This window comes from Pan paniscus, chromosome 3 (assembly GCF_029289425.2).
Source record: "Pan paniscus chromosome 3, NHGRI_mPanPan1-v2.0_pri, whole genome shotgun sequence".
NCBI lineage: Eukaryota > Metazoa > Chordata > Mammalia > Primates > Hominidae > Pan > Pan paniscus.
The window spans coordinates 20,859,542-20,885,441 of NC_073252.2; the positions used below are offsets into that span (position 1 = coordinate 20,859,542).

General features: G+C 41.6%; 1 protein-coding gene across 4 annotated transcripts in view; it reads left to right on the top strand.

Annotated features, from left to right (window-relative positions):
* The window catches only part of SLIT2 (slit guidance ligand 2), a 379,008-nt gene extending 368,778 nt beyond the window's left edge, over nt 1–10,230 (top strand). For all 4 annotated transcript variants that reach the window (XM_003826819.6, XM_063603740.1, XM_003826821.6 and 1 more), the window contains 3 exons: nt 6,564–6,852; nt 7,093–7,304; nt 8,425–10,230. In XM_003826819.6, coding sequence (XP_003826867.4) covers nt 6,564–6,852; nt 7,093–7,304; nt 8,425–8,666 — 743 coding nt within the window. In that variant the 3' untranslated portion in view covers nt 8,667–10,230. The remainder of the gene's footprint in view (nt 1–6,563; nt 6,853–7,092; nt 7,305–8,424) is intronic.
* Nucleotides 10,231–25,900: the final 15,670 nt, after the last annotated feature.

Below are 25,900 nucleotides of genomic sequence, written 5' to 3' on the forward strand. Positions count from 1 at the left end.
CCCATCTCTGTTTCTAACTAAATGTGTCATCTGGGTAGAGAAAGACATTAATTAATATTTCTTTTGTGTCAATCACATATGCTAGGTGATTTATACATTATATAATTTAATCTTATATTTGATCTGGTCTATGGAAAAGGAAAGTTGGTTAGAGATTAAATCATACAATCAAGAAAATGATAAAACAAGCTTAATGCAAACTGGAAAGTAGATGACCCCACCCCAGCTCCCTTAAAGAGGCAAACCCTATCAGCTCAGTCAAATGTTACCATGCTAGAGCTTCTGCACTACCAGTTGCTAATTCATCTGGATGATAGGATAAGTATCACTGTAATCCAATGACTGAATGAATGAATGAATGAATGAACAAATTAAATGTACAAATTGTATTAGAATAACAATAAATAGTTCTGTTCCACTAAGACCTTAAGGTGAATGAACAAGAGAGAGGGTTGGAAAGGTAGGTTAGGACTTGAAATCATAGAGTGAAGACCCTGGGCTTTATTTTTAAGTGAAAAGAAGGCAGATGAGTGAATAAATGAGGGACAGAGATATAAGCAAAGTTCTGTAGGAGCCCATCGGAGAGGACCCGCAAAGGAGAGAGGTCCCAATCTTGCCTCTATTTGGAGGAACAAATATAAACTGGAGGCATAGAGTTTCAAAATTCTGGTAAAGGAGCCAGAAAGCAGTTAATGCTGAATTGAGAAGCATTGGATTAAATTACATTGAATTTATTTGAATTGACTGATAAAACTAACTTATTTTACAGATAAATAAGTAAAAGCTTTGAACAGGTTAGTGTACAGTTTCATCACCATGACAGATATTTTCATGAGTTTCACATCATTTTCTGAAAAATAATAACCTATGCTGCACCATTATCTCAACCACTCAAAGCCTTCTTTTCAGTGCCTCTAAGTCTAAGGCATTTCTGTTTTAATAATTTCAGTAGTAGACAGTCTTAACATTTTGGCAGAGTTGGATTGTTTTAGAAACAGTTGGAAGTCTTTGGTTCAATTCTGTAAATATTTATTGAGTACTTACCACATACTAGGAACTAAGTAAATGGATACATAAAGGATACAAAGTTGAAGAAGAAATGTCCATTCTACTCCCTAAAAAGTCAAGAATGCAGAGGCATCTTCAAGTAACTATAATGCATTATAAATAAAGTATTGCATAGTGAGTCTACTCAGCAAGTTGACTTATCTGATTGCTTCATGGGAATCACAGCAGAGAGTCTCATTAAAAAGCAAATCTTCCATTCTTGCCAGCACTCCAGTTAACAGGGTTGCTTTTGGATGGGTGAAGCCAAGTCGCAAGTGTACCTGTGATTTGAGAGAAAATAAATTATATTTATTGAGCACATGCTATGTGCCCAACACAGTGCTCCTTTTATAGCCTTAATGTGCAGAGATCTTAGGAAGTAGGTATGATTTTCTCTGTTTTGTAGTCCCTGAAGAGCAATCTCAAGGATTTTATATAACTTGTCCAAGTACACAAAGCTATTATGTAGTAGATACCTCATTTAAGTCCAGATCTGGCTGACTCCAAAGCCACCTGCATTGCCATTCACTTCTTCACATAAAGCAGAAAGGGAACAAATCTAAGTGCTGTGGCCTTTTGTTGTTTATGGACTTTTCGTTCACTTGATTTTATTATGCTTTCATTAGAATCCACTTCACTAAATCTTTCGAAGCCCCTTTAGAATATAGTATAAAACAAATTTTAAAAATACAGGGGGCTGGGCATGGTGGCTCACACCCATAATCTCAGCACTTTGGGAGGCTGAGGAGGGAGGATCATGTGAGCCCGGGAGGTTGAGGCTGCAGTGAACCATAATTGCACCATTGCAGTACAGCCTGGGAAACAGAGCCAGACACTATCTCAAGAAAAAAAAAAAAAAATACAGGATGAGACTGTTTAAGTCAGAACATTCCCCCGCCCCCCGCCAAAAAAAAAAAAAAAAGGAAAAAAAGTTTTAAACTTCAAAATGAAAAGTATTTATCCTTCTGAAGGTAGAGGGCCTAGAAGAATTCAAACAACACCTCTGTCCACCCAGGCCTCAAGGAAACCACTTTCATCCCAGTCCCACTGCCAGAGATCACCATGGGCCCACTTTCTCCCCGCTTAGAGTGCAGTCTCAAGGGTGACTCAGATTTTCAAACCACAAGGAACCTGTAAGACCACAGCCTTGAATGCTGTATGGCAAAGGCATGAGAAGCAGAGGGAGAAAAAGAGAGCAAGGTAACTAATAAGTTCTCTTCAAAAATAGTGACTACAGCTGGGCATGGTGGCTCACGTCCGTAATCCCAGCACTTTGGAAGGCCAAGGCGGGTGGATCACAAGGTCAGGAGATTGAGACCATCCTGGTTAACATGGTGAAACCCCGTCTCTACTAAAAACTACAAAAAATTAGCCGGGCATGGTGGCGGGCACCTGTAGTCCCAGCTACTCGGGAGGCTGAGGCAGGAGAATGGCATGAACCCAGTAGGTGGAGCTTGCAGTGAGCCGAGATCGCACCACTGCACTCCAGCCTGGGCGACAATGGGAGACTCCATCTCCAAAAAAAAAAAATTATGTCTACAATGAGATACCATCTCACACCAGTGAGAATGGCTATTATTAAAAAGTCAAAAAATAACAGCTGCTGGCAAGGTTGTGGAGAAAAAGGAACACTTATATACTGTTGGTGGAAATGTAAATTAATTCAGCCATTGTGGAAAACAGTGTGGCGATTCCTAAAGACCTAAAAATAGAGCCACCATTCAACCCAGCAATCCCACGACTGAGCATATAGTTAAAGGAATCTCAATCATTCTATCATAAAGACACAGGCATGCATATGTTCATTGCAGCACCATTCATAATGGCAAAGACATGGAATCAACCTAAATGCCCATCAATTCTAGACTGGATAAAGAAAATGTGGTACATATACATCACGAAATACCATGCAGCCACAAAAAAAGAATTGAGCTGATGCCCTTGGCAGGAACATGGATGGAGCTGGAGGCCATTATCCTTAGCAAACTAACACAGGAACAGAAAAACACATACTGCATGTTTCTCACCTATAAGTGGGAGCCAAATGATGAGAACATATGGACACAGAGAGGGGAACAACACACACTGGGGCCTAGCAGAGGGCGGAGGGTGGGAGGAGGGAGAGGACCAGGAAAAATCACTAATGGACATTAAGCTTAATTCCTGGGTGCTGAAATAGTCCATACAACAAACCCCTCGTGACATGAGTTTACCCGGTTTGTTATACAGTAACACATAATACACTGTTGGTGGGGAGTGTAACCCTCATATACCCCCGAACTTAAGATAAAAGTTAAAAAACAAAACAAAAAAACAAAAAAAAACAGGGATGCTGCCCAAGGAGGACTGCCTGAAGGTGTTGCCTCAGCATCTGGGGAGAGGCAGCCCCTTGGTGAGTATATGGAGAGGCAGCTTAACCTACCCTTGGGTTATCAACTACCCATGATATGTGCTTTACTTGACACAATTTTTTTTTTTTTTTTCTGAGATGGAGTTTCGCTCTTGTTGCCCAGGCTGGAGTGCAATGGCACGATTTTGGTTCACTGCAACCTCCACCTCCCGAGTTCAAGTGATTCTCCTGCCTCAGCCTCCCAAGTAGCTGGGATTACAGGCACCTGCTACCACGCCCAGCTAATTTTTTATACTTTTAGTAGAGACGGGGTTTCATCATGTTTGGCAGGCTGGTCTCAAACTCCTGACCTCATGTGATCCACCCACCTCGGCCTCCCAAAGTGCTGGGATTACATGCATGAGCCACTGCACTCGGCCGACACAAAATAATTTAGCTTTCATGTTTTTCTGTCTGTAGTCCAACTGAACCCTTATTACCTAATGGGGAAGAAAATCAAAAAATAAGCCCCATGCATGGAAATCCATGTATATGCAACAAATGTCCTCCTTGTCCTGCCACGGGACAGAGGACCTAGGCTTGATACTTGGTCTCTTTATTATCATTTTGAGGCCTGTAGAAATAAGGCTAAAAGCTGTTTGCTAAGTTATCTGTTGGTTGATTGATTGATTGGCTGATTGATTGAATGACTTCCAACTAAGCCAATGGCATAGAGGAAAGGCTTAAAAAAAAATCATGGATCTGGCCGGGCGTGGTGGCTCATACCTGTAATCCCAGCACTTTGGGAGGCTGAGGCGGGTGGATCACCTGAGGTCGGGAGTTCGAGACCAGCCTGACCGATATGGAGAAACCTGGTCTCTACTAAAATTACAAAATAAGCCAGGCGTGGTGGTGCATGCCTGTAATCCCAGCTTCTCGGGAGGCTGAAGCAGGAGAATCGCTTGAACCCAGGAGGCGGGGGTTGCAGTGAGCCAAGGATGCGTTCATTGCACTCCAGCCTGGGTGACAAGAGTGAAACTCCGTCTCAAAAAAAAAAAAAAAAAAAAAAAATTCATGTATCTACTTCTGTTTGTCAATGAAGACCTAGCACGTGGAAAGATTGACTCAGAATAATTCTTGATTTTATGATAGCCTATTGAAACTCAAATATATGTATGATGTCTAAACATTTTCTTTGACAAATTACTCTAGTCAAAGCTGGGCTTTTTCTAATTGTTAGCTTTGGAACAAAAAGGAACAGATTTACTAATTGTTTCTCTGTGCTGTGGAACTTTGCCAATCTGTATTTATTCTTGACATGTGCACATATGTGTGTTGTGCCTATATCAAAATGAGCTATTAAAAATAGTTTTGGAAGAAGTTCATTTTTAACCACCGAAAAAAGGACCATAAATGTGTGGTCATTAAAGTCCTTATGATGGATGGATATGGTTAAATTAGAAAAACTTACCCCAGGTCAAGGAATTTTCTGTCACCAGTCCTTTCCTGGAAATGGTAAGTTTCATCCTTTTGACCCTGCTCTAGAAAGCAACCCACAGCGAGATGGACATAGACTAAAGGCCTGTACTCACAGAACTTCACAGCCAAGAGACTTCATTCAATACCTGTCAGAGTGTAACCATGGACTACCCGAATCACCTGAGCTGCATGTAGATATTTAGATTTCTGCACCTCTCCTGTTCCTACAGGATCAGAACCTCAGAAGGAGGGGAGAGAGGAGCCTGCAAAGCTGCCTTTGAGCATGCACTGCTGTTGGTTCTTACGTATGACAAACTTAGGACAACTTCTCTGGTCCATATGCTCATGGTGTATAGATGACAATACTAAGCCCCAGAGAGAAGAAATAACTGCTTCAAGTGCACGCAGAACCAGAAATCCTTACCGTCTAACCTAGTGGTTTCGTACACCTAGCTGTCTGACTGATGCCTGCTTTGAATGCCAATGGATGAGTCATTTCCTATGAATGGGAAAGGAGAAGGTGGCATAAGTTCGGACCCAGAGTGTGCTACAGTTCTTGGTCTTTAGAACCAACAGACCCCCTGAAGAGTGATAAACTGGGTCTTCCTCAGCCTAGAACTTCCAGCCAGCAGTCCAGAGTTTAGGCACAGCTAAAGCATAATTAGGGGGTTGTGGGGATGTGGTGGTGGTGTAGCCAGCACTCTGAAAGCCTCCAGCACCCTCCCCCCTTCCCTGGATGGGTGCCTTCTGCAGGATGCCTTCCAGGGACTAAGGGTCTGGCTTAGGCCATGGAAAGATTCTTCCGTTTTGCCAAAATGAGTGTTACCAGATAACTGTCACTAGTGGAATGTATATATACAAAGATTGCAAATACTCTGTTTTTGAAGGGATTTCATTTTTATTTCTGATTTCTTGGACTGTGAAGTCTTCACTCTCAATTAGCAAGAAAGAAAAAATGATGTGAATGAGGTGCTGTCCTGAAAAGAATCAGGAGTGAGTTTTTAGGCATTGACATCATTGACCAAGCTCAGGGACATTGCCAGGAGTGAGCTGAATTCGTTGCTAACTTCGAATGTGGGAGGGCTGGGGTGAATGGTCACTGTGAACCCCAGCTGTCAGCCCCTGAAACCTGGTGGACCCAACCCTGACTCCAGAGATAGAGGAGTTCTTCTCATCAGCCTAACTCTAACCTGAACTCACTGGGTCACCTTGAGCATGTCACCAGGGCTTTCTGAGCCCTAGCCCCTTGTCTTTAAGATAAGGGGTGGAATTAGAGCACCATAAACTGAGCTTTATGGAGCTCCAGACTTCCAGGAGTGTGTGCCTGGAGGTGGGGGGTGGAGGACAAACAGAGAGGGAATGTTCCCTTCCCGCAGTCTTGCCTTTAAGGACAGTAGCTCTGCCTCTAGGTTTTATATATTTGTGTACATGTAAATTTTTCTTTGAAGCAAATTTTAAAGATTAACCACCAATCAACTAGGTATTTTATTCTAGTTGTGGATTAGAATTTCCTGGAGCATCTTCCAGTACAGAACAAAACAAAAACACACATCTCTACATCTCTTCTCCACTTCACTTCCCTACCACCCTGCCCAAATATCCTGCCATAATAGGTTGGCAGTGAGGTCCCAAGCATCAGTATTTCTGAGTAGTAAATGGCTGAGAAATCCCCAGAGATCCTGACCTCTGACCTGGTGTTCCTCCCCAGGCATGCCAGGGAAGAGTAACGTGGCATCTCTGCGCCAGGCCCCTGGGCAGAACGGAACCAGCTTCCACGGCTGCATCCGGAACCTTTACATCAACAGTGAGCTGCAGGACTTCCAGAAGGTACCGATGCAAACAGGCATTTTGCCTGGCTGTGAGCCATGCCACAAGAAGGTGTGTGCCCATGGCACATGCCAGCCCAGCAGCCAGGCAGGCTTCACCTGCGAGTGCCAGGAAGGATGGATGGGACCCCTCTGTGACCAACGGACCAATGACCCTTGCCTTGGAAATAAGTAAGTTCCTGCTGCTTGGGAGTTGAGCACACACCTGAAAGCCTCAAAGCCAAACCAAAGGAAGGAAGGAAAGAAGAAGGGGAGGGGACAGGAAGGGAGGGGAGGGGAGGGGAGGTTCGTTAGGCATTAGCACTCTGTCCCTCATATTTTCTCAATCATTCTCCATTCTTATATCACCTCCATTCATTCTTACCTCCTCTTCTGAATGCATTCCCACTCCTGTGTTCCTCCTCCCTGTAGATGCGTACATGGCACCTGCTTGCCCATCAATGCGTTCTCCTACAGCTGTAAGTGCTTGGAGGGCCATGGAGGTGTCCTCTGTGATGAAGAGGAGGATCTGTTTAACCCGTGCCAGGTGATCAAGTGCAAGCATGGGAAGTGCAGGCTTTCAGGTCTAGGGCAACCCTACTGTGAATGCAGCAGTGGATACACGGGGGACAGCTGTGATCGAGGTAAGCCAGCCCCACTGGGCACCTCATTCTCTTGGCAAAGCAAGAGGAGTCCCATGTCTTTGAAAAGAGAGGGAGAAAAAGTGAAAAAAAAAAAAAAAAAACAGGAGCAACAGAGACAGAGAGAGGGGAGTGACAGGAGAGAATACTAGGTCTTCACACTACTTGCAGTTGCTGCTATTGATTTATTTTCAAGTATTATGAAGGCACCAGCTGTGAAATGACCTTAAACCTCCACCGCAAGATTGTATACAGCCTTCAGATGCTTCTCACAAGTTGATTTGTTGTAAAAGAAATACTCCTTTTTACCTGATGGAGAAGCACATTTACTTTACTCCTGTCTTACCTTTACCGGCTGTTCTCATCCGTATATATTATTAATTCATCTTCTGGCACAGAGAAGATGGTCCTCTTAATTCTGCTCTAGTTTTAGTACAAAATGACCTTTGGCCTTAGAATCGACTGATTTATCACAGCAAATCATGTGGGTGAGAGGAACGGAAACAGGCTGACTTCTTAGTTCACCTTCCTCCTTCTCCTTTGTCTGCGTGATCAGAGCTCGCCTGGCCTCCAGCTGGCACGGATTTTGTTTTGTGTGTCCAAGGGACGAGACAAGAGGAACGTGCCCATGGAAGCTTTTAGCAGATGTCTCTTTTTTGAACTACATACTTCATACTGGGGTAATTTATGAAGTTAATGGAATGTTACTTGTATTAAGTAACAGATTGGATAATGTTAAACTCCAGGTCTAATAAATAAAATGGCATACTCTCTGAAACTGCTCCCTGTGGTAAACAAAACCAGCTGTTAGTAGTGTAAAAACAGAAGATGTGTATTTTTTTTTCCTTTTTTGCAATGAAAGAAAATATTTAGGAATCCAATTTTCTTGTCGCTGCAATAGCGTTGTATTTATATTCTACATAATAGCATTCACTTTGCTGAAAATAGAGACCAAAAAGAAGTATTTTTCAAAGAATAGGAGGCCGTGCCACCAGCTAATAATATGTAAAGCAAGTTACGAAGGGGAAGCAAAGGCTTCTGAATTAAATTGTGGATTCACAGTCACTCTGCATGACTTACAGTGACTGTTCTTAAAATGCTTGTGCTTTTTGTTCTTTTCTAGAAATCTCTTGTCGAGGGGAAAGGATAAGAGATTATTACCAAAAGCAGCAGGGCTATGCTGCTTGCCAAACAACCAAGAAGGTGTCCCGATTAGAGTGCAGAGGTGGGTGTGCAGGAGGGCAGTGCTGTGGACCGCTGAGGAGCAAGCGGCGGAAATACTCTTTCGAATGCACTGACGGCTCCTCCTTTGTGGACGAGGTTGAGAAAGTGGTGAAGTGCGGCTGTACGAGGTGTGTGTCCTAAACACACTCCCGGCAGCTCTGTCTTTGGAAAAGGTTGTATACTTCTTGACCATGTGGGACTAATGAATGCTTCATAGTGGAAATATTTGAAATATATTGTAAAATACAGAACAGACTTATTTTTATTATGAGAATAAAGACTTTTTTTCTGCATTTGGAAAAAAAAAAAAAAAGAAATGCTTGAACTAAAGCTTCCCCTATGCTGGAGAAGTATGAAGAAAGATATACCTGGAGACATTAGAACAGCGATGGGAACCATTGCAACTCGGGTCCATCTTTGTAACATGCTGAAGACAAGCAGAAGCACATGCACGAGGGACAGAGGAGCTACTGTGCACTGCTGTGAAATTGCCCAGATCATAAAACCTGTGTACCCTCCTTCACATCAACCAAGTTCACTAGGACATACCAAGCACATGTGTGTGAATGAGGATGCAAGGCAAGAGAACGGAACTCCAGAATTCACAGATAGAACAAATGGATGAGAAATATTTCATGCAAAATATAAAGTGTCCTGAGGATCTGGGTTCCATTTACGAGAGGAAATGAAAGTGCTAAAATAAATTTTATCTTCCTTTTAAATGTCAGCATGTCAGCAGAAGCAGCACACAAAAGTCTTTACCATTTTCCAGTATTAATTTTTTGTAATATAAATGATAAAGGAGATGATAAAGAACCAATAGATTATTGATAAATAAATTAGTAATAATATGATTTTTTGTTTCTATGAGTTCTAAACAGCCCTATACAGTATTCAGTTTCCATGAGAAATATTTATTGTATCAAAGTACATTGTACTTAACATTTTAGGCCATCCTTTTACTGTTCCTTGATGCTTTAATATATATTAATTTATAATTATCCTGATATTTTTGTACATTTTTCAAACTTAAAAATCAGGATTTTTTTTTTTTTTTTTTTTTTTTGGCAATAGTACTAACATAGGGTTTTATCTTGGGATAAATATGTGTTGGTCTGTTTGTTGACCTTGACATCTGATCACTGATGTCAATGACCTACTGGCCTCATTCAGGACACCTGCAGAGAGTATGCAAAGTCCGAGAGAGGAAAACAGAAATCTGTATGTGAGATGGTCATTGTACAGAAAGAAGTGGCCCCTCTGCAACATGTCCTCACAGAAACGAAATGGTGTGTAGCAATCAACACTAGAAAGTAGACCTTTTGCAAATTAATATGTCCTTGACCTTTTTTGCCCTTTTCTGCCCTTTTCTGGGGGTGGGGTGGGGATAAAAAGACTGTCATATCAAGAACTGTGACTTTTCTTTCCCTCGAACAATAAAACTCCTTTATTATCTTAATGCTCCCATGTTAACATGTTTGCTGCTAAATTACAATGTAGAATTGATAATGATTTATAGTGAACCGTGCTCTTCCCTCATTAAAATCCCAGGGTGCCCTGTAAAGATGCAGATGTTTCTTCCTGAAAACTTCTTTTTTTACAAAGAAAATTAGATGTACATGTATAATTCAGTGTGCTTTGTCTTTCTCCAGATTAATATCGGTTACACTGCTGATGTTTGTAAATTAAACAGATATTTACTTCATTAACAGCTTGGTGGTGTTCTTAGAAATTGCACAATAGGCCACTCCTTAAGAATTTATTAATCAAAATGATACAGAAAGAATAAGGAAGAAAACCTATACCTTTTTGTTGCCAAAAAATTGGTTTGAGATTCACACATCGTTATTTCTGGGGACTGATATTGGAATGGCCACATAAGAGAGATGGATATAAAAACATACTATTTGCCTGAAAAAAGATATTCAGTTATTTTTTTCCAAAAAATTGTAAGATGAAGTCTAACTAAGATGAAATGTTTTTGTTTTTGTTCTTCTTTGTTTCTCCCTCCCCAATAGAACCAGGTAGAAAACAATAAAAGACAGCCACTCTTAGGCCAGGGTTGGTAACATGAAGGTGTACTATCCAGGACAGAGAAACAACATTGTCTGGGAGGAATAATCCTCATCAACCATGATAAGATTTTGTCTTTGTTTCCCTGTAAACAAACAAACAAAAAACCATGCACACACACACACACATACACACACACTCGGTCTCTCTCACAGACACAGACATCCAACTATTTATTCATTCTTGTTTAAAATGTCTAAGTTGTAATTATAGAGACAATTGTATAGCTATTGTAAATTATTTATTCCCATTGATTGCTTCTTTTTTCCAAGGGGTTTAAATCATTCATTAAACAAAGAAACATCTGTGAAGATGACGTGATTTAGATTTGTGTTTATAGACATGTATTATCCATATAGCCACTGTTTTTTGAGTGCTTCTTATATGCCAGGTACTATGCTCAGAGTTTTCTATGAAATATCTCATTCATGTATATAAAACCATGAGATTATTGCACTTTCTGCTTTATACATGCATACAGGGCTCATAAATAGAGGAGCTGGATCCACCTCAGTCAGGTGTTCCAGACCACATTGTCTGTAATTAAGGCAACGGCTTAGTAACTACTACCTCTACTTGGGGACTTTCAAGCCTTGGAGCCTTATTCCACAGCCCAATAATTTTTCCTTCTTGATTATGTAGTTTTAAGTAATCCAGACTAGAGACTTTACATTTGCTGTTTCATTTTTTAAGGAAAACAAAAGTGAAACCTTCATAGCTTCCAGACTGTGTTCTTTCTCCTTCCTGCTTATAAAGACACAAAATAAAATGACGGCTGTCTGAGATATGAGCTGAATTAGCAAGTTTCTTAGGGGGTTGTTTGCCTTGAGATGTGACTGTCTCCTGTGCATGCACCCTTTAAAAATAAATCCAATAGCCAAATAATTACAAACAAGATAAATGTAGGGTAATTATTCATATTATAAAAGGTTCCTTACTTAGAAGGTCTTGCCAATAGGATTACTTTAAATAGGAAACTGTTCCAGAGCATATCCAACAGAACTCTATGCATTAAAACAAAAAAAAAATCATGCATTTTAGAATCAAAGCTACTACATGGAATAATGTGCATTGTAATATGATAAAGTGGCTAAACATCTCTAATGTATTTTAATTTAAATTCTCACATGAATGAGGCACCATCAGGAAATGCCATGGGGGTCTGACATGTGTTTGATTTAAAATGTGTTCATTGAATAACAACCATCTCAGTCATCTTTGGAATTTGTTTTCACTACAGATTTTCTGAAATTATTTCTAAGCAATATAGATGAACCCCTATCTTTAAATTGCTCTGAGAGTTTTCTTTTTTTGGGTGATTTGCTTTGTCAGCAGCAATTCTTTCTGGAGAAATGATCAAAAGACTGTTGAAATTGATTCAGTCCTTAAAGACCTCAAGCTTTATGGTGTCATCTACCTCATGGAGTGACCATTATTTCAAAAATAACGTTCACAAGAAGGGAAGCTATACAAGGATAGGAAGCTTCATACAAAGTTTTACACACTTATCTTCATTTTTATTCCTATGTATTCAAAAATCAGTTAACAACACATCTATATTTCCTATCTCCTATCATGTGCAAGAAGCTACACTAAACTTTTGATATACAGTTTCACATGAAACAGACATCACTTCAGCCATTTTAGAGCTTACACTCTATGCAGCTGGGGTTGAAGTTGAAGTGGATAATAGATATTATACAAATGGTCACACTGATACATAATTTCAGATTGTGATAAGCATCCTGAAGGAAGTTATGTGTTATTAGAAGAAAGAATAGCAGAGGAATCCAATCAAATAAGTGTAAGGAGGTTTGGGAATGCCTCTCTGAGGAAGTGACATTTAAACCGAGTCATGGAGGATCAAATAGAGTCTAGGATGGAGGCAGATGGAAGCTTGTGTAAGGATAGGGGTTGGGAGTTCACGCAGAGAGAGCAGCCTGTGTGTAGGCCAGAGGAGGAAAAGAACTCGTGGTCAAGGAAACAAAAGAATTTAGTGTGGCTGCTGTGAGGTATACAATTACTGCTTGTGTGTAACACAACAGTGACCATTTTCAGGATTTCTTAATTCACCATATAGTCCATATTTTTCTTCTGAGCATCTGTTTGCAGTGAGGTCTCAAAACATCAACAAGAAGGGATTTCCATTTTAAAATAGCAGCTATTTGGCTGTGCCTAATGTAGCTCCTCTAAACTTCCAAATGAAATATCTCTGAGGATATGGAAAATATAAATACTTGAAGTAGCACTGAAAATTAAGAATAGTAGTGAATATTCATGAACTGAGGGCTGATAAAGCTGGATTGAAAAAAAACAACCGCTGGCCAATTCATGCTTTGAATCTCATGTGCATTTTTCCAGAGACTTGGGAAATGAATCAACTGGAAACGTAGTAGAAAATACCTGTTCATTAGGTGTCAATTAAAATCTGAGTTTTAGTGACATCATGGTGACTGCACTGGGCTGGGAAACCCCAGCCTTCTGACCTCCAACCCACCCTCTGCTCTGTTGAGTGAAAACAATGTATTCCTCTAGATTATTTGAAAACATATCTCTAACTTCCACTGTAAGATAAAATCCAAACTCTTTAGTTTGGTATTCCAGATTACTCACATAGTGGTCTCAAATCGGCCTTCAGTATGTGCTCTTAGATTGACAAATGCTAGGGAGGGATATTGTAAAGCAAATTCTGGGCTGGAATGACCACCTTGTGGATATGAGATTCGTCCACATACAGGTGGTAGTTGAAGCTAAGAAAACGGGCAAGCTAAATTAGAAACACAACAGAATGAACTTAACCAGAAAACTAACCCCACTTTAGATGATCCATTTCTGGAATGAAGCAGTCCCAGAATAGAGAGAAACAATGGGGAAATTTTAATAAAGCAATGAGGTAGTCACTGGCTAGTTGTGGGTAAGGAATAATGGACTGTTCTCTTAATAAGTCTGATAACAAAAGAAGAAGAGGGAATGGCAGCTGGAAAAGTTGGTGAGGTCACAGGGTTGTCATTCAATGAATCAATAAGTATTGGTTTATCACCTATAGTAACAGCTTGTGAAGAAGTGGGGCAAGCACTTGAGGTATACTCTGGGGATCATCCTGAGAACCAGGCTGGAAGAGCAAGACCAACCTAAGTCATCCCTTACATAAGCTTGTTGATCAGTGGATGTAAAAAGCAGAAGCCAGATACAGTGAGGTTGAGGAAACAGGATGCCTGAGAGTAAGAAGTCACAAAATCACTCAGAGTGAAGAGAGCAATGTATATGCAAGAATTCTTTACCAAATGGAGTTCTCCATTGCCTTCCTCCTCTTCCCCTCACAAAGGGGATACAGCATTTCAAGGGCTTTGTCCAGAGATATTAAATTCAGCTGAGCAGAGGCATCACCATCGGCATTGGGAATTAGCTTTGTCATTGTGTCAATAAGTGGCCAGCTGAATTTAGATTCAAAAGAGAATCAAAAATTAAAAAGCACACACAAGAAAACAGGGAGTGTAAGAAACAGCCACAGAGACCATTGTCTAGAAAATCTGCTATGATTAATCTTACTCTCCCTTCTTGAAGTGGCTAGAATTATTTTCATTGTTTTTTTCACATAGATGGTTGCAGAGAGATTAAGTGACTTGCCCAAGGTCGCACAATCCAGGTCTCCTGACTCCAGCCATAATGCAATATTGATTTCACTGGAATTGAAAGGCAAACTCTATCAACAACCCCGTGAGATAATGCTGGAGGAGTAAGTATTTCTCAAGGGGAGTTATTTTGGTTTGAAAAAATGCCCATGAATAGCACTCACTTTCCCAATAAAAATGCATTTTTTAAATATCTCCCACTGAGTAAAGGAAAATAAATAGTGCTTTTTAGTGGAATTTGCTTCCAAAAAATGAAAACGGAGGGATGGGAATGTACCTGGTTGCTTCAGTATTTTTGGTCATTTTTCTGGTCAGATATGCCTTGATTGAGTGGGCTGACCTGGAGCAATTGAATTCCATTGCTAAGATAGTCACAAGGACAGGACCAAACATGCCGTAGTCCAGTTATATCAGCTGCAAAGTCACATTCTTGAACTCGATCCAGCTCACAGGTATTCTTTGTAAGGAAAAAAGAGACAAAGATAAAAAAAAAGCTATAGAGGAATTTCTATTTGAATGAGCATGTTTGATAATGTCCCTTAACCATAATCTCAGGGGCCTGTGTTATCTCAGAAAGGAGAAAGATGAACATCTTTGAATTGCCTAATCTTGCACTTGCTTGATCCTGCTTGCTCTCTGCTCACAATATTACCATTCAATTACCTCCACCACTTTCAATTACATCTTACCTTCAATTACATCTCTACATTGATTTTTTTCTTCCTATTATTTCTGCGTTAGCCACAATTCTCCTCTGATGTTTGTCAACTCTTTTTCAGAGCTCTGAATGAGCAGGAACACATTTCTGAATGACACGTACAATACCCTGTTTGATTGGGAAATAAATCACTTATCATTTGGCCAAAAAGCACCAGCTGGTCTAACAGTTCAGTAAAGGAAGTAGAAATCATTATATCTCTGTTTCCTCATTTAAACTTGTTTTCCTTTTTTCCCTTTTCTTGTAAATGCTTCCATATTTTAGAAAATTGACACACAATTGTACCAATAGAAAAGACAGTTGGAGAATTAGGAAGTGCAGTATAGCAATTCACATCCTGCTCTTTCCCAACTGAGCACACCCAGGAGGCACGAGACCCAGGCAGCGCAGCTGAGTCAAACCTAGGGCTGCTCCTCTAGACCCTGATGTATACACATACACACACATGCAGAGACACACACACATACACATAGGAATGTGGAATAATGTAGAAATAAAGGAAAATAATTAAGTCACTCAAAGAATTGACTGATTTCCAAATCTAAAATGGTAATAGTTACAGCTTTGTGTAGTACTCTCATCTCCTTCACTTGAATTCTATTCCTTTTAAAAGCAGAATGTCAGTACACAGAAAACCAGTTTCAGTATGGCACCTGACCAGTGGGTCCATAATGGGAAAAACATCTTTGGCCTAAGAACATTGAGGGAGTTACCTTTCCAGGTTCCTTTTCTCAACCTAGCTTAGGTCTTACTTCTTTTACATTACAATGTAATAGAAGTGTGTATCCACCCCATTTCTCAGGAGACACTAGCATGCCCTAGTCAGTCTCCTATGGACACTGTGATATATCTGCCAGGAAAACATCAGGACCAAAGGACTTATCCTGCCAGCTTCTGGGGCCTCTCCCAGTGGACAGTCCTCAGCTCTCGGCCAACTGTGGAATTACCTGGCTGAAGTAAAATCTTGCCCAACATCTTGCCCAATATCATACACCTTTCCTAGGGCAGTCTGATGCAGGGATATAAAGATCTGACCCCTCTCCCTAGTTCAGGACATTAATGAAGGACTATCCCAGTTCACAGGTCCTCGTGGGATCAGCTGAAACCTTCTTTAACACAACATCACAGCACAACTTTTCCTTCTGCCCAAGCCTACTTCCTTTCCTTCCATCCACAGGTGGTAACCTTCAGAGCACTCCCTCATAAACCTCATGTACGCAGCATCAGTGTCCTAGGGAACACACCTGGAATCCACCTGTCTCCGAGTTACATAGAGAGCAGGAGACTGCAGTGAAGAAATTAGCTGTCCCTCTGAGATTCAGAAAGCAGCAAACTTATACCTCACAGGGAATTTGGGGACTTAATGGTAACATTTCTAAAATAAAATGTGATGACCAGGTGGCAGCCTCTTTGGATGAGACTGTGAGCCCTGAATATCTGAGACATGCTCAGTTATTTTAGAAAGTTTATTTTGCCAAGGTTGAGGACACACCGCTGTGACACAGCCTCAGGAGGTGTGCCCAAGGAGGTCAGAGAACAGCTGGGTTTTATACATTTTAGGGAGACATGAGACATCAATCAACATATGTAATATGAACATTGGTTGAGCCCAGAAAGGCAGGACAACTCGAAGTGGAGAGGGGGGCTTCCAGGTCATAGGTAGATAAGAGACAAATGATTGCATTCTTTTGAGTTTCTGATTAGCCTCTGCAAAAGAGGCAATCAGATATGTATTTATCTGAATGCACAGAGGGGTGACTTTGAATAGAATGGGAAGCAGGTTTGCCTTAAACAGTTCCCAGCAAGACTTTTCCCTGTAGCTTGGTGATTTGGGGGCCCCGAGATTTATTGTCCTTTCATATTTCCCCCCTTTTTCTTTTTAAAAATATTTGGAGAAAACATTTTAGAAGAAGATGAGTCTCTGATCTCAGGTTTTGTCTGACTTTTCATGGCTAGGATAGTGTACTCCTAGACAAGTAGGTCCCAAGTTACTAGGAAAGATCATTTTTAGCAGGCTGTCTCATGTCCTATGAAGAGAAAATATGGGGAGAAAGGGAGAAAAACAACAAACAGAAGAACCACCCTGGAAAATTGATATAGGCCACATTACACTGAAATCCACACATCAGTAGGCAAGTATGAAAGGGAATTATGTATGTAAATAGGTTGCTGTTATTTTCTTCTGAAGTTTAAGTTGTCCAGCTTCAGTTCACAGAGCTTTAAGAAAGCACAGGTTACTTTTCAGTGACTCCAAATTAGGAAAATTGAGAGAGAAAAAGAAGGAAAAAATTGAAAACATGATTTTAAAGACTTATAGTCAAGAAAAATTAGAATTTGGTCCCAACTGTATAAAATAATAAAAATTGAAAAACATTAGGCAAGACTAGAATCTAACAACAGGTGTACTATAGTTTTTGAAACATAATTTTTCTCTCTCTAATTTCCCATTTTCACTCAAGACAAATCATGGTAGGACTAATTTGCTTTATTATACCTGGCCTAATTATTTGTCTACAGTGCAGCAAGAATAATTATTTTTATTACATAGGCTTTTAAAAATTGGCTTTGATGGAACTTTGTTCCATAGAAGGAATCTCAGATAGGACTTTTTAAAAGCTGAGCTGAGCCATGGGTTTGTACCATCAAATACCTGTGAGTTGGGTGAATTCCTCTTATCTTGAGGTGCCAAGATAAACTTGGGGGCTCTTGGGCCTGTCAGAAAGTTACATTCTTTACTTATCACAGGTCAGGAACCCTGTACTGGGACTGTGTAGACAAGATATGAGGCCAGTTTTCCCAAAGGGGCTTTATTGGTTCCATCAGTCAAGTTTCATTCCTTAAAGGAAAGCACACCAGTCCAGTCAAAGTCTTGGAAATAACCAGCTTGTCCTATTGTGTACTGTTGCAAATGAAAACAGATTCTTATTAACAGATTCTTATTCTTAATAACTGTATTGCCCTAAGTGAAGAATTCTCACAAATAGTTTCCAAATTTTGGAGAAATCAGGTAGAGAGAAACTTAGTTTATAGTTTAGATTTGAAACAAAAATTGTAACAGTTCTTTCCCAAAACAAACCTTATTTCCCTGTGGACTAGACTGCCTAAAGCCAAAAGGTTAGAAATTGTGGTAATCTTACTAAATTCAAGATGTAGCTATTTTCATTAAACCATTATTAATGTCTTATTTATTTAAAATTACATAAGCAAGGATCATTCTGTTTTGGACTGGGTTTATAGTTTTGTAACATGCCAAATTTTAACACCTTATAGTATTTGGCAGCGATAAATATAAAATTGCTTGATCAATAAATGCAAACAAAAATGTATCCTGGCAATTCTTAAGACATTTCTAATATTACTTTACCAATAATTTAAAGCTAGCTTATTTATTCAATATTTTACTTGTTATGTAAACTAGAAAAAGCATTTGACTAGTCTTCTTTTTCCCTGATGAGGTATTTGATTCAAGCACTTTTATTTTCTTAAGCCAATGAATTAGAGCTCTTTTATATATTTTCAGTAGTGAAATATTGTGTACAGAACACATAAATACATAGATGTATTAGGTATGTTGATAGAAGTACATCTTATGGATTCATAAAGACCTTCTTGTTTTTCCTTAGACTTTCAAATTCTTGATAACATGCTTCATTACCCTAGGCAGTTGTCAGCTAAATAACCTAAACTTGCATATTAAAGGCAACAACTCAGGTGAAAATCAAATAGCAAAATTTACATCATAAGGTACAGAAAGAAAAAGTCTGTTGTGCTGGAGGGAAATTAAAGTGAATTTAATTGCCAATTAAACATAAAATTATAGAAATTATAAAGGCCTTTTAAACATACACACACACACACACACACACACACACACACACGCACAGATAGAGAAAGATCCTATAGTTTTTATTTCAGAACTTTAGGCATGAGATAAATATAAATTCACTGGCTTGCAAAAAAAGACCCTGCTGGACCCAAACAGTGGTTTTTATCTTAGTAGAAAAATAACAGCTGATTTGAAACAGACGGAAAAGAAACTAGAGAAAAAGGGAACTTAGGAACTCCACAGTCTGCAGGTTGACCTTAGGGCTCTTTTTCCTTAATATAAATGTGCACAAAGACCATATTGCTTCTATTTTACATTAAACTCTGGCAAGTAGAGGTGCCATAAAACTTACAGAGTCCTTGAAAGAGGGTCATTCTCCTTTTTTTTTTTTTTCCTTATGCTTAGGTTGTTTCCCACTTTTTTTTTTTTTAAAGGAGGAACTGAGCTGTGGCCTAGGGTTTAAGTGTGGTGGATTGATAGGTGCTGCTTTTGGGCAGGACTCCTCAGCATGTCACCACTGAGTTGTTTCCACTCTCTTACATGTCTCAGTTTCTCTCTCCAGGGGTCTATAACCTCTGAGAGGGATCAAAACGCTGAGTGATCAGCCCTTATATGCATTTCCTGGATTTCATGTGCGTCCGTGTGAAGAGACCACCAAACAGGCTTTGCGTGAGCAATAAAGCTTTTAATCACCTGGGTATAGGCGGGCTAAGTCCGAAAAGAGAGTCAGTGAAGGGAGATAGAGGTGGGGCCGTTTTATAAGATTTGGGTAGGTAAAGGAAAATTACAGTCAAAGGGGGGTTGTTCTCTGGCAGGCAGGGATGGGGGTCACAAGGCGCTCAGTAGGGGAGCTTTTGAGCCAGGATGAGCCAGGAGAAGGAATTTCACAAGACAATGTCATCAGTTAAGGCAGGAACAGGCCATTTTCATTTCTTTTGTGGTGGAAAGTCATCAGTTAAGGCAGGAACCAGCCATCTGGATGTGTACGTGCAGGTCACAGGGGATATGATGGCTTAGCTTGGGCTCAGAGGCCTGACATTCCTGTCTTCTTATATTAACAAGAAAAATAAAATGAAATAGTGGTAAAGTGTTGGGGCGGCGAAAATTTTGAGGGATGTTATGGAGAGAGAATGGGCGATGTTTCTCAGGGCTGCTTCGAGGGGGATTACGGGTGGTGTGGGAATGTAGAGTGGGAGAGATTAAGCTGAAGGAAGATTTTGTGGTAAGGGGTGATATTATGGGGTTGTTAGAAGAAACATTTGTCATTTAGAATTATTGGTGATGGCCTGGATATGGTTTTGTATGAATTGAAAAACTAAATGGAATAAGAGAAGGAGAAAAACAGGTACTAAAGGTCTAAGAATTGGGAGGACCCAGGACATCTAATTAGAGAGTGCCTAAGGAGATTCAGCATAGTCCTGCCAGCAAAGATTATTTATTTACTTTAAGAGTTAAGAGTGGCAGTTTGGGGACAGCACCAGGAGATATCAGCTGTGGTGGCTTGGAGAAACAGTGTAAACTGGCAGTGTAAACAAGAGCAGGGCATGTATGAGTAGTTGAGAATGGTGAATAGGAGTACGACTAGACAGAAGATAGGATGACAAGATTTTTGGGGCACAGTCCAAGTTGGTCTGGTGTCTGGAATGAGACTGGGGCTTAATAAAAAGGAGCGTCCATACAGGAGCTCAAATGCGCTGTACCCTGTAGCATTCCAAGGACAGGCAAGAATTCTGAGAAGGGAAAGTGGTAAAAGTATTGTCCAGTCCTTTTTAAGTTGGTGGCTGAGCTTGGTGAGGTGTGTTTTTAAAAGACCATTAGTCCATTCTACCTTTCCTGAAGACTGAGGACCGTAAGGGATATAAAGGTTTCACTGAATACCAAGAGCCTGGAAAAATGCTTGGCTGATTTGAGTAATAAAGGCCGGTCTGCTATCAGACTGTATAGAGGTGGGAAGACTAAACTGAGGAATTATGTCTGACAGAAGGGAAGAAATGACTGTGGTGGCCTTCTCAGACCCTGTAGGAAAGGCCTCTACCCATCCAATGAAAGTGTCTACCCAGACTAAGAGATATTTTAGTTTTCTGACTCGGGGCATGTGAGTAAAGTCAATTTGCCAGTCCTGGGCAGCGGCAAATCCCCGAGCTTGATGTGTAAGAAAGGGAGGAGGCCTGAACAATCCCTGAGGGGTAGTACAATAGCAAATGGAATACTGAGAAGTGATTTCCTTGAGGATAGATTTCCAGGATGAAAAGGAAATGAGAGGTTCTAAGAGACGGGCTAGTGGCTTGTAACCTACATGGAAGAGGTGAAGTGATGACAGAATAGAATGGGCCTGTGAGGCTGGAAGGAGATATTTTCCTTGGTCTAAGAACCATTTGCCTTGTGTGGGAAGAGATTGATAGGTGGAAGTTTCAGCGGGGAAGTAGGTGGGAGTGACTGATGTGAAGGAGAAAAACTGGCGTGAGATACAGAAGTTGGAAAGCTAGCTGCTTGTCTAGCCACCTTATCAGTATAAGCATTGTCTAGAACAATGGGATCTGACGCCTTTTGATGGCCTTTGCAGTGAATGACTCCAGCTTCCTTTGGAAGTAAAGCGGCCTTGAGCAGAGTTTTTATTAAAGAGGCATTAATAATGGAGGACCATTGCGTAGTGAAGAAACCTCTTGCAGCCCATATGACCGCATGGTGATGCAGAATATGAAAGGCATATTTAGAGTCACTATAAATATTGATGCGTAGTCCTTTTGCAAGAGTGAGGGCTTGAGTTAAGGCAACTAATACGGCTTGCTGAGAAGTAGTGGAGGGGGGCAGAGCGGTAGCCTCAATGATAGATGTGGAAGATACTATAGCATAGCCTGCCTTTGCTGGTGAGTGGTGATTAGGCCTGGCAGAACTGCCATCAATAAACTAAATGTGATCAGGGTGAGGAACAGGAAAGAAGAAAATATGGGGAAATGGGGTGAATGTCAGGTGGATCACAGAGATATAGTCATGAGGGTCAGGTGTGGTATCCAGAATAATGTGGGAGGCCAGATTGAATTTTGTGCCAGGAACAATGGTAATTGTGGGAGACTCAACAAAGAGTGAGTATAGCTGAAGGGGGTGGGGGCGGGCAGGCAGAAAGTATATATATCAGGTATGAGGAAGAAAATAGATTTTGGAAGTTATGAGAAATGTAGAGAGTGAGTTGAGCATAGTTTGTGATTTTTAGGGCCTCTAAAAGTATTAAAGCAGTGGCAACCACTGCACACAGACATGAGGGCTAGGCTAAAACAGTAAGGTCAAGTTGTTTGGACAGAAAGGCTACAGGGTGCAGTCCCGGCTCTTGTGTAAGAATTCTGACTCCACTAACCATGCCTGGGAAGGAAAGGAGTTGTTGTTTTGTAAGGGATTGAGGTTTGGGAGATTAGTCGGACACAATCGGCAGGGACAGCACGTGTGTTTTTATGAGAATTATGCCGAGATAGGTAACAGATGAGGATGAAATTTGGGCTTGACTGAAGTAATGGGGGCTGTCTGTGAAGCCTTGCGGCAGTACAGCCCAGGTAATTTGCTGAGCCTGATGAGTGTCAGGGTCAGTCCAAGTGAAAGCGAAGAGAAGCTGGGATGAAGGGTGCAAAGGAATGGTAAAGAAAGCAATGTTTGAGATCCAGAACAGAAGAATGGGTTGTAGAGGGAGGTATTGAGGATAGGAGAGTATATGGGTTTGGCACCACAGGGTGGATAGGCAAAACAATTTGGTTGATAAGGTGCAGATCCTGAACTAACCTGTAAGTCTTGTCTGGTTTTAAGACAGGTAAAATGGGGGAATTGTAAGGAGAGTTTATAGGCTTTAAAAGGCCATGCTGTAACAGGTGAGTGATAACAGACTTTAATCCTTTTAAAGTGTGCTGTGGGATGGGATATTGGCATTGAGCGAGGTAAGCGTGATTAGGTTTTAATGGGATGGTAAGGGGTGCATGATCGGTCGCTAAGGAGGGAGTAGAGGTGTCTTATACTTGTGGGTTAAGGTGGGGAGATACAAGGGGAGGATATGAAGGAGGCTTTGAATGGGGGAAAAGGTGGCAATGAGGTGTGGCTGTAGCCCAGGAATAATCAGGGAAGCAGATAATTTAGTTAAAGTGTCTCAGCCTAATAAAGGAACTGGGCAGGTGGGGATAACTAAAAAGGAGTGCTTAAAAGAGTATTGTCTAAGTTGGCACCAGAGTTGGGGAGTTTTAAGAGGTTTAGAAGCCTGGCCGTCAATACCCACAACGGTTATGGAGGCAAGGGAAACAGGCCCTTGAAAAGAAGGTAATGTGGAGTGGGTAGCTTTCGTATTGATTAAGAAGGGGACGGGCTTACCTTCCACTGTGAGAGTTACCTGAAGCTCGGCATCCATGATGGTTTAGGGGGCTTCCGAGGCGATCAGGCAGTGTCAGTCTTCAGCTGTTAAGCTGAGAAGATCTGGGTAGGAGTTAGTCAGAGAGCCTTGGGCCAGAGTTCCAGGGGCTCTTGGAGTGGCTGCCAGGTGAGTTGAACAGTCAGATTTTCAGTGGGGTCCCACACAGATGGGATGCAGCTTAGGAGGAATCCTGGGCTGCAATTCCTTGGCCCGGTGGCCAGATTTCCAGCACTTGTAGCAAGCTCCTGGGGGAGGAGGTTCTGGAGGAACACCTGGCTGCTGCGGTTCAGGCGTTTGGAAGTTCTTGTGTGCTGGAGATGTGGCTGGGGTTTGTCTCATAGTGGAGCCAAGGAATTGCAACTTTTTTCTATTATTGTACACCTTGAAGGCGAGGTTAATTAAGTCCTGTTGTGGGGTTTGAGGGCTGGAATTTAATTTTTGGAGCTTTATTTAAAGTCGGGAGTGGATTGGGTAATAAAATGTATATTGAGAATAAGACGGCCTTTTGACCTTTTAGGGTCTAGGGCTGTAAAGCATCTCAGGGTTGCTGCCAAATGAGCCATGAACTGGGCTGGGTTTTTCATGTTTGATGAAAAAGAGCCTAAACGCTAACTGATCTGGGAGAGGTCAAATAAAGAAAAAGGAGCATTAACCTTGACTATGCCTTTATCTCCAGCCACCTTTCTAAGAGGAAATTGCTGGGCAGATGAAGGAGAGCTAGTCGAGGAAAGAAACTGTAAGCTAGACCGGGTGTGAAGAGGGGAGGTGATAAAAGGATTATAGGGTGGAGGAGGGGAGGCTGAGGAAGAATTGGGAGGGGAGAGGTCAGATGGGTCTGTAGAAAAGGAAGATTCGAAAGACTCAGCGATGCTTGGGGTTGGGATTGATGGGACAGGCAGGAGGGAAAGAAGGAAGATTTGGGACGAGTTGCATTGGGAACTGAGACTAGGAAGGGACTGATGTCTAAAAGAATGCCTGGACGTCAGGCATCTCAGACCATTTGCCCATTTTACGACAAGAATTATTCAGATCTTGTAGGATGGAAAAAATGAAAGTGCCATTTTCTGGCTATTTGGAACCACTGTCGAGTTTGTATTGGGGTCAAGCGGTGTTGCAGAAGAAAATAAGGCATTTAGGTTTTAGGTCAGTTGAGAGTTGAAGAGGTTTTAAATTCTTAAGAACACAGGCTAAGGGAGAAGAAGGAGGAATGGAGGGTGGAAGGTTGCCTATAGTGAAGGAGGCAAGTTTAAAGAAAAGGGAGAGTAGAGACACGGAGGGAAGGGGTTCGGGGGTTCTTACCCTCCAGAAAAGTGGGAAAGGGGTCAGGGTGCAGAAATAAGGGGTTGGGGTGCAGAGATAAGAGGTCAGGGCACAGAAATAAGGGATCGGGGAGTGGATGTGGAAATAAGGGATCGGGGCACAGAGATAAGGGGTCGGGGCATGGAAATAAGGGATCGGGGCACAGAGATAAGGGGTCAGGGTGTGGAAATAAGGGATCAGGGGGTTCTTGCCCCCCAGAAAAGCAGAAAAGGGGTAGAGACAGGGAGAGAAGGGGTCAGGGTTCCTGCCCCTCCCGCAGAAAAGCGGGACTTGCCACTAAGGGTGAAGGACCAAGGCAGGCGTCCCTGCATGGTCAGACACCTCTGAAACGTGGGTGAATAATCAGAGAGGCATCCCTGCAATGATTAAACACCAAGGGAAGGCTGCCTTCCGGAGTCCGTGAGTGGCACCGGAGTTTTGGGTCCACAGATAAAATGTGTCTCCTTTGTCTCTACCAGAAAATGAAAGGAATTGAAATTAAGAGAAGGAAGAGATTGAAGGGTGGCGCCAAGATTGAAAGGAGAAAGTGGCTGAGGGATAGTGAGAGAGGTTGGAGAAGAGAGTAAGAAGAGGCCGCTTACTCAATTTAAAATTGGTGAGATGTTCCTTGGGCTGGTGGGTCTGAGGACCCGAGGTCGTAGGTGGATCTTTTTCACGGAGCAAAGAGCAGGAGGACAGGGGATTGATCTCTGAAGGGAGGTCCCCCAATCCGAGTCACGGCACCAAATTTCATGTGCGTCGATGTGAAGAGACCACCAAACAGGCTTTGTGTAAGCAATAAAGCTTTTAATCACCTGGGTGCAGGCGGGCTAAGTCCGAAAAGAGAGTCAGCAAAGGGAGATAGGGGTGGGGCCATTTTATAAGATTTGGGTAGGTAAAGGAAAATTACAATCAAAGGGGGTTGTTCTCTGGCAGGCAGGGGTGGGGGTCACAAGGTGCTCAGTAGGGGAGCTTTTGAGCCAGGATGAGCCAGGAGAAGGAATTTCACAAGATAATGTCATCAGTTAAGGCAGGAACAGGCCATTTTCATTTCTTTTGTGGTGGAATGTCATTAGTTAAGGCAGGAGCCGGCCATCTGGATGTGTACGTGCAGGTCACAGGGGATATGATGGCTTAGCTTGGGCTCAGAGGCCTGACACTGAATGAGCCCTTTTTTTTAATTTTCAGGATTTTCCTGTTGGGCCACTGCACATTATTGGGAGTCAAACCCCCAGACACTCCCACCAGGTCCTCAGTCACCCAGGGGTGCCTTTTGTCTTGGAGGAGCAAAATGCCCTTTTTCTTTGGAGCTGAGAAAGCTCAGTCTCTCATTTATCTATGAAAACAACAGTTCAGTTCCTCAAGCAAATGCGCACAGACAAGGTAAATCAAGATTAATTTTGGGAGAAAAGACAATAGAGAAGATCCTTTAGAATGCATCTC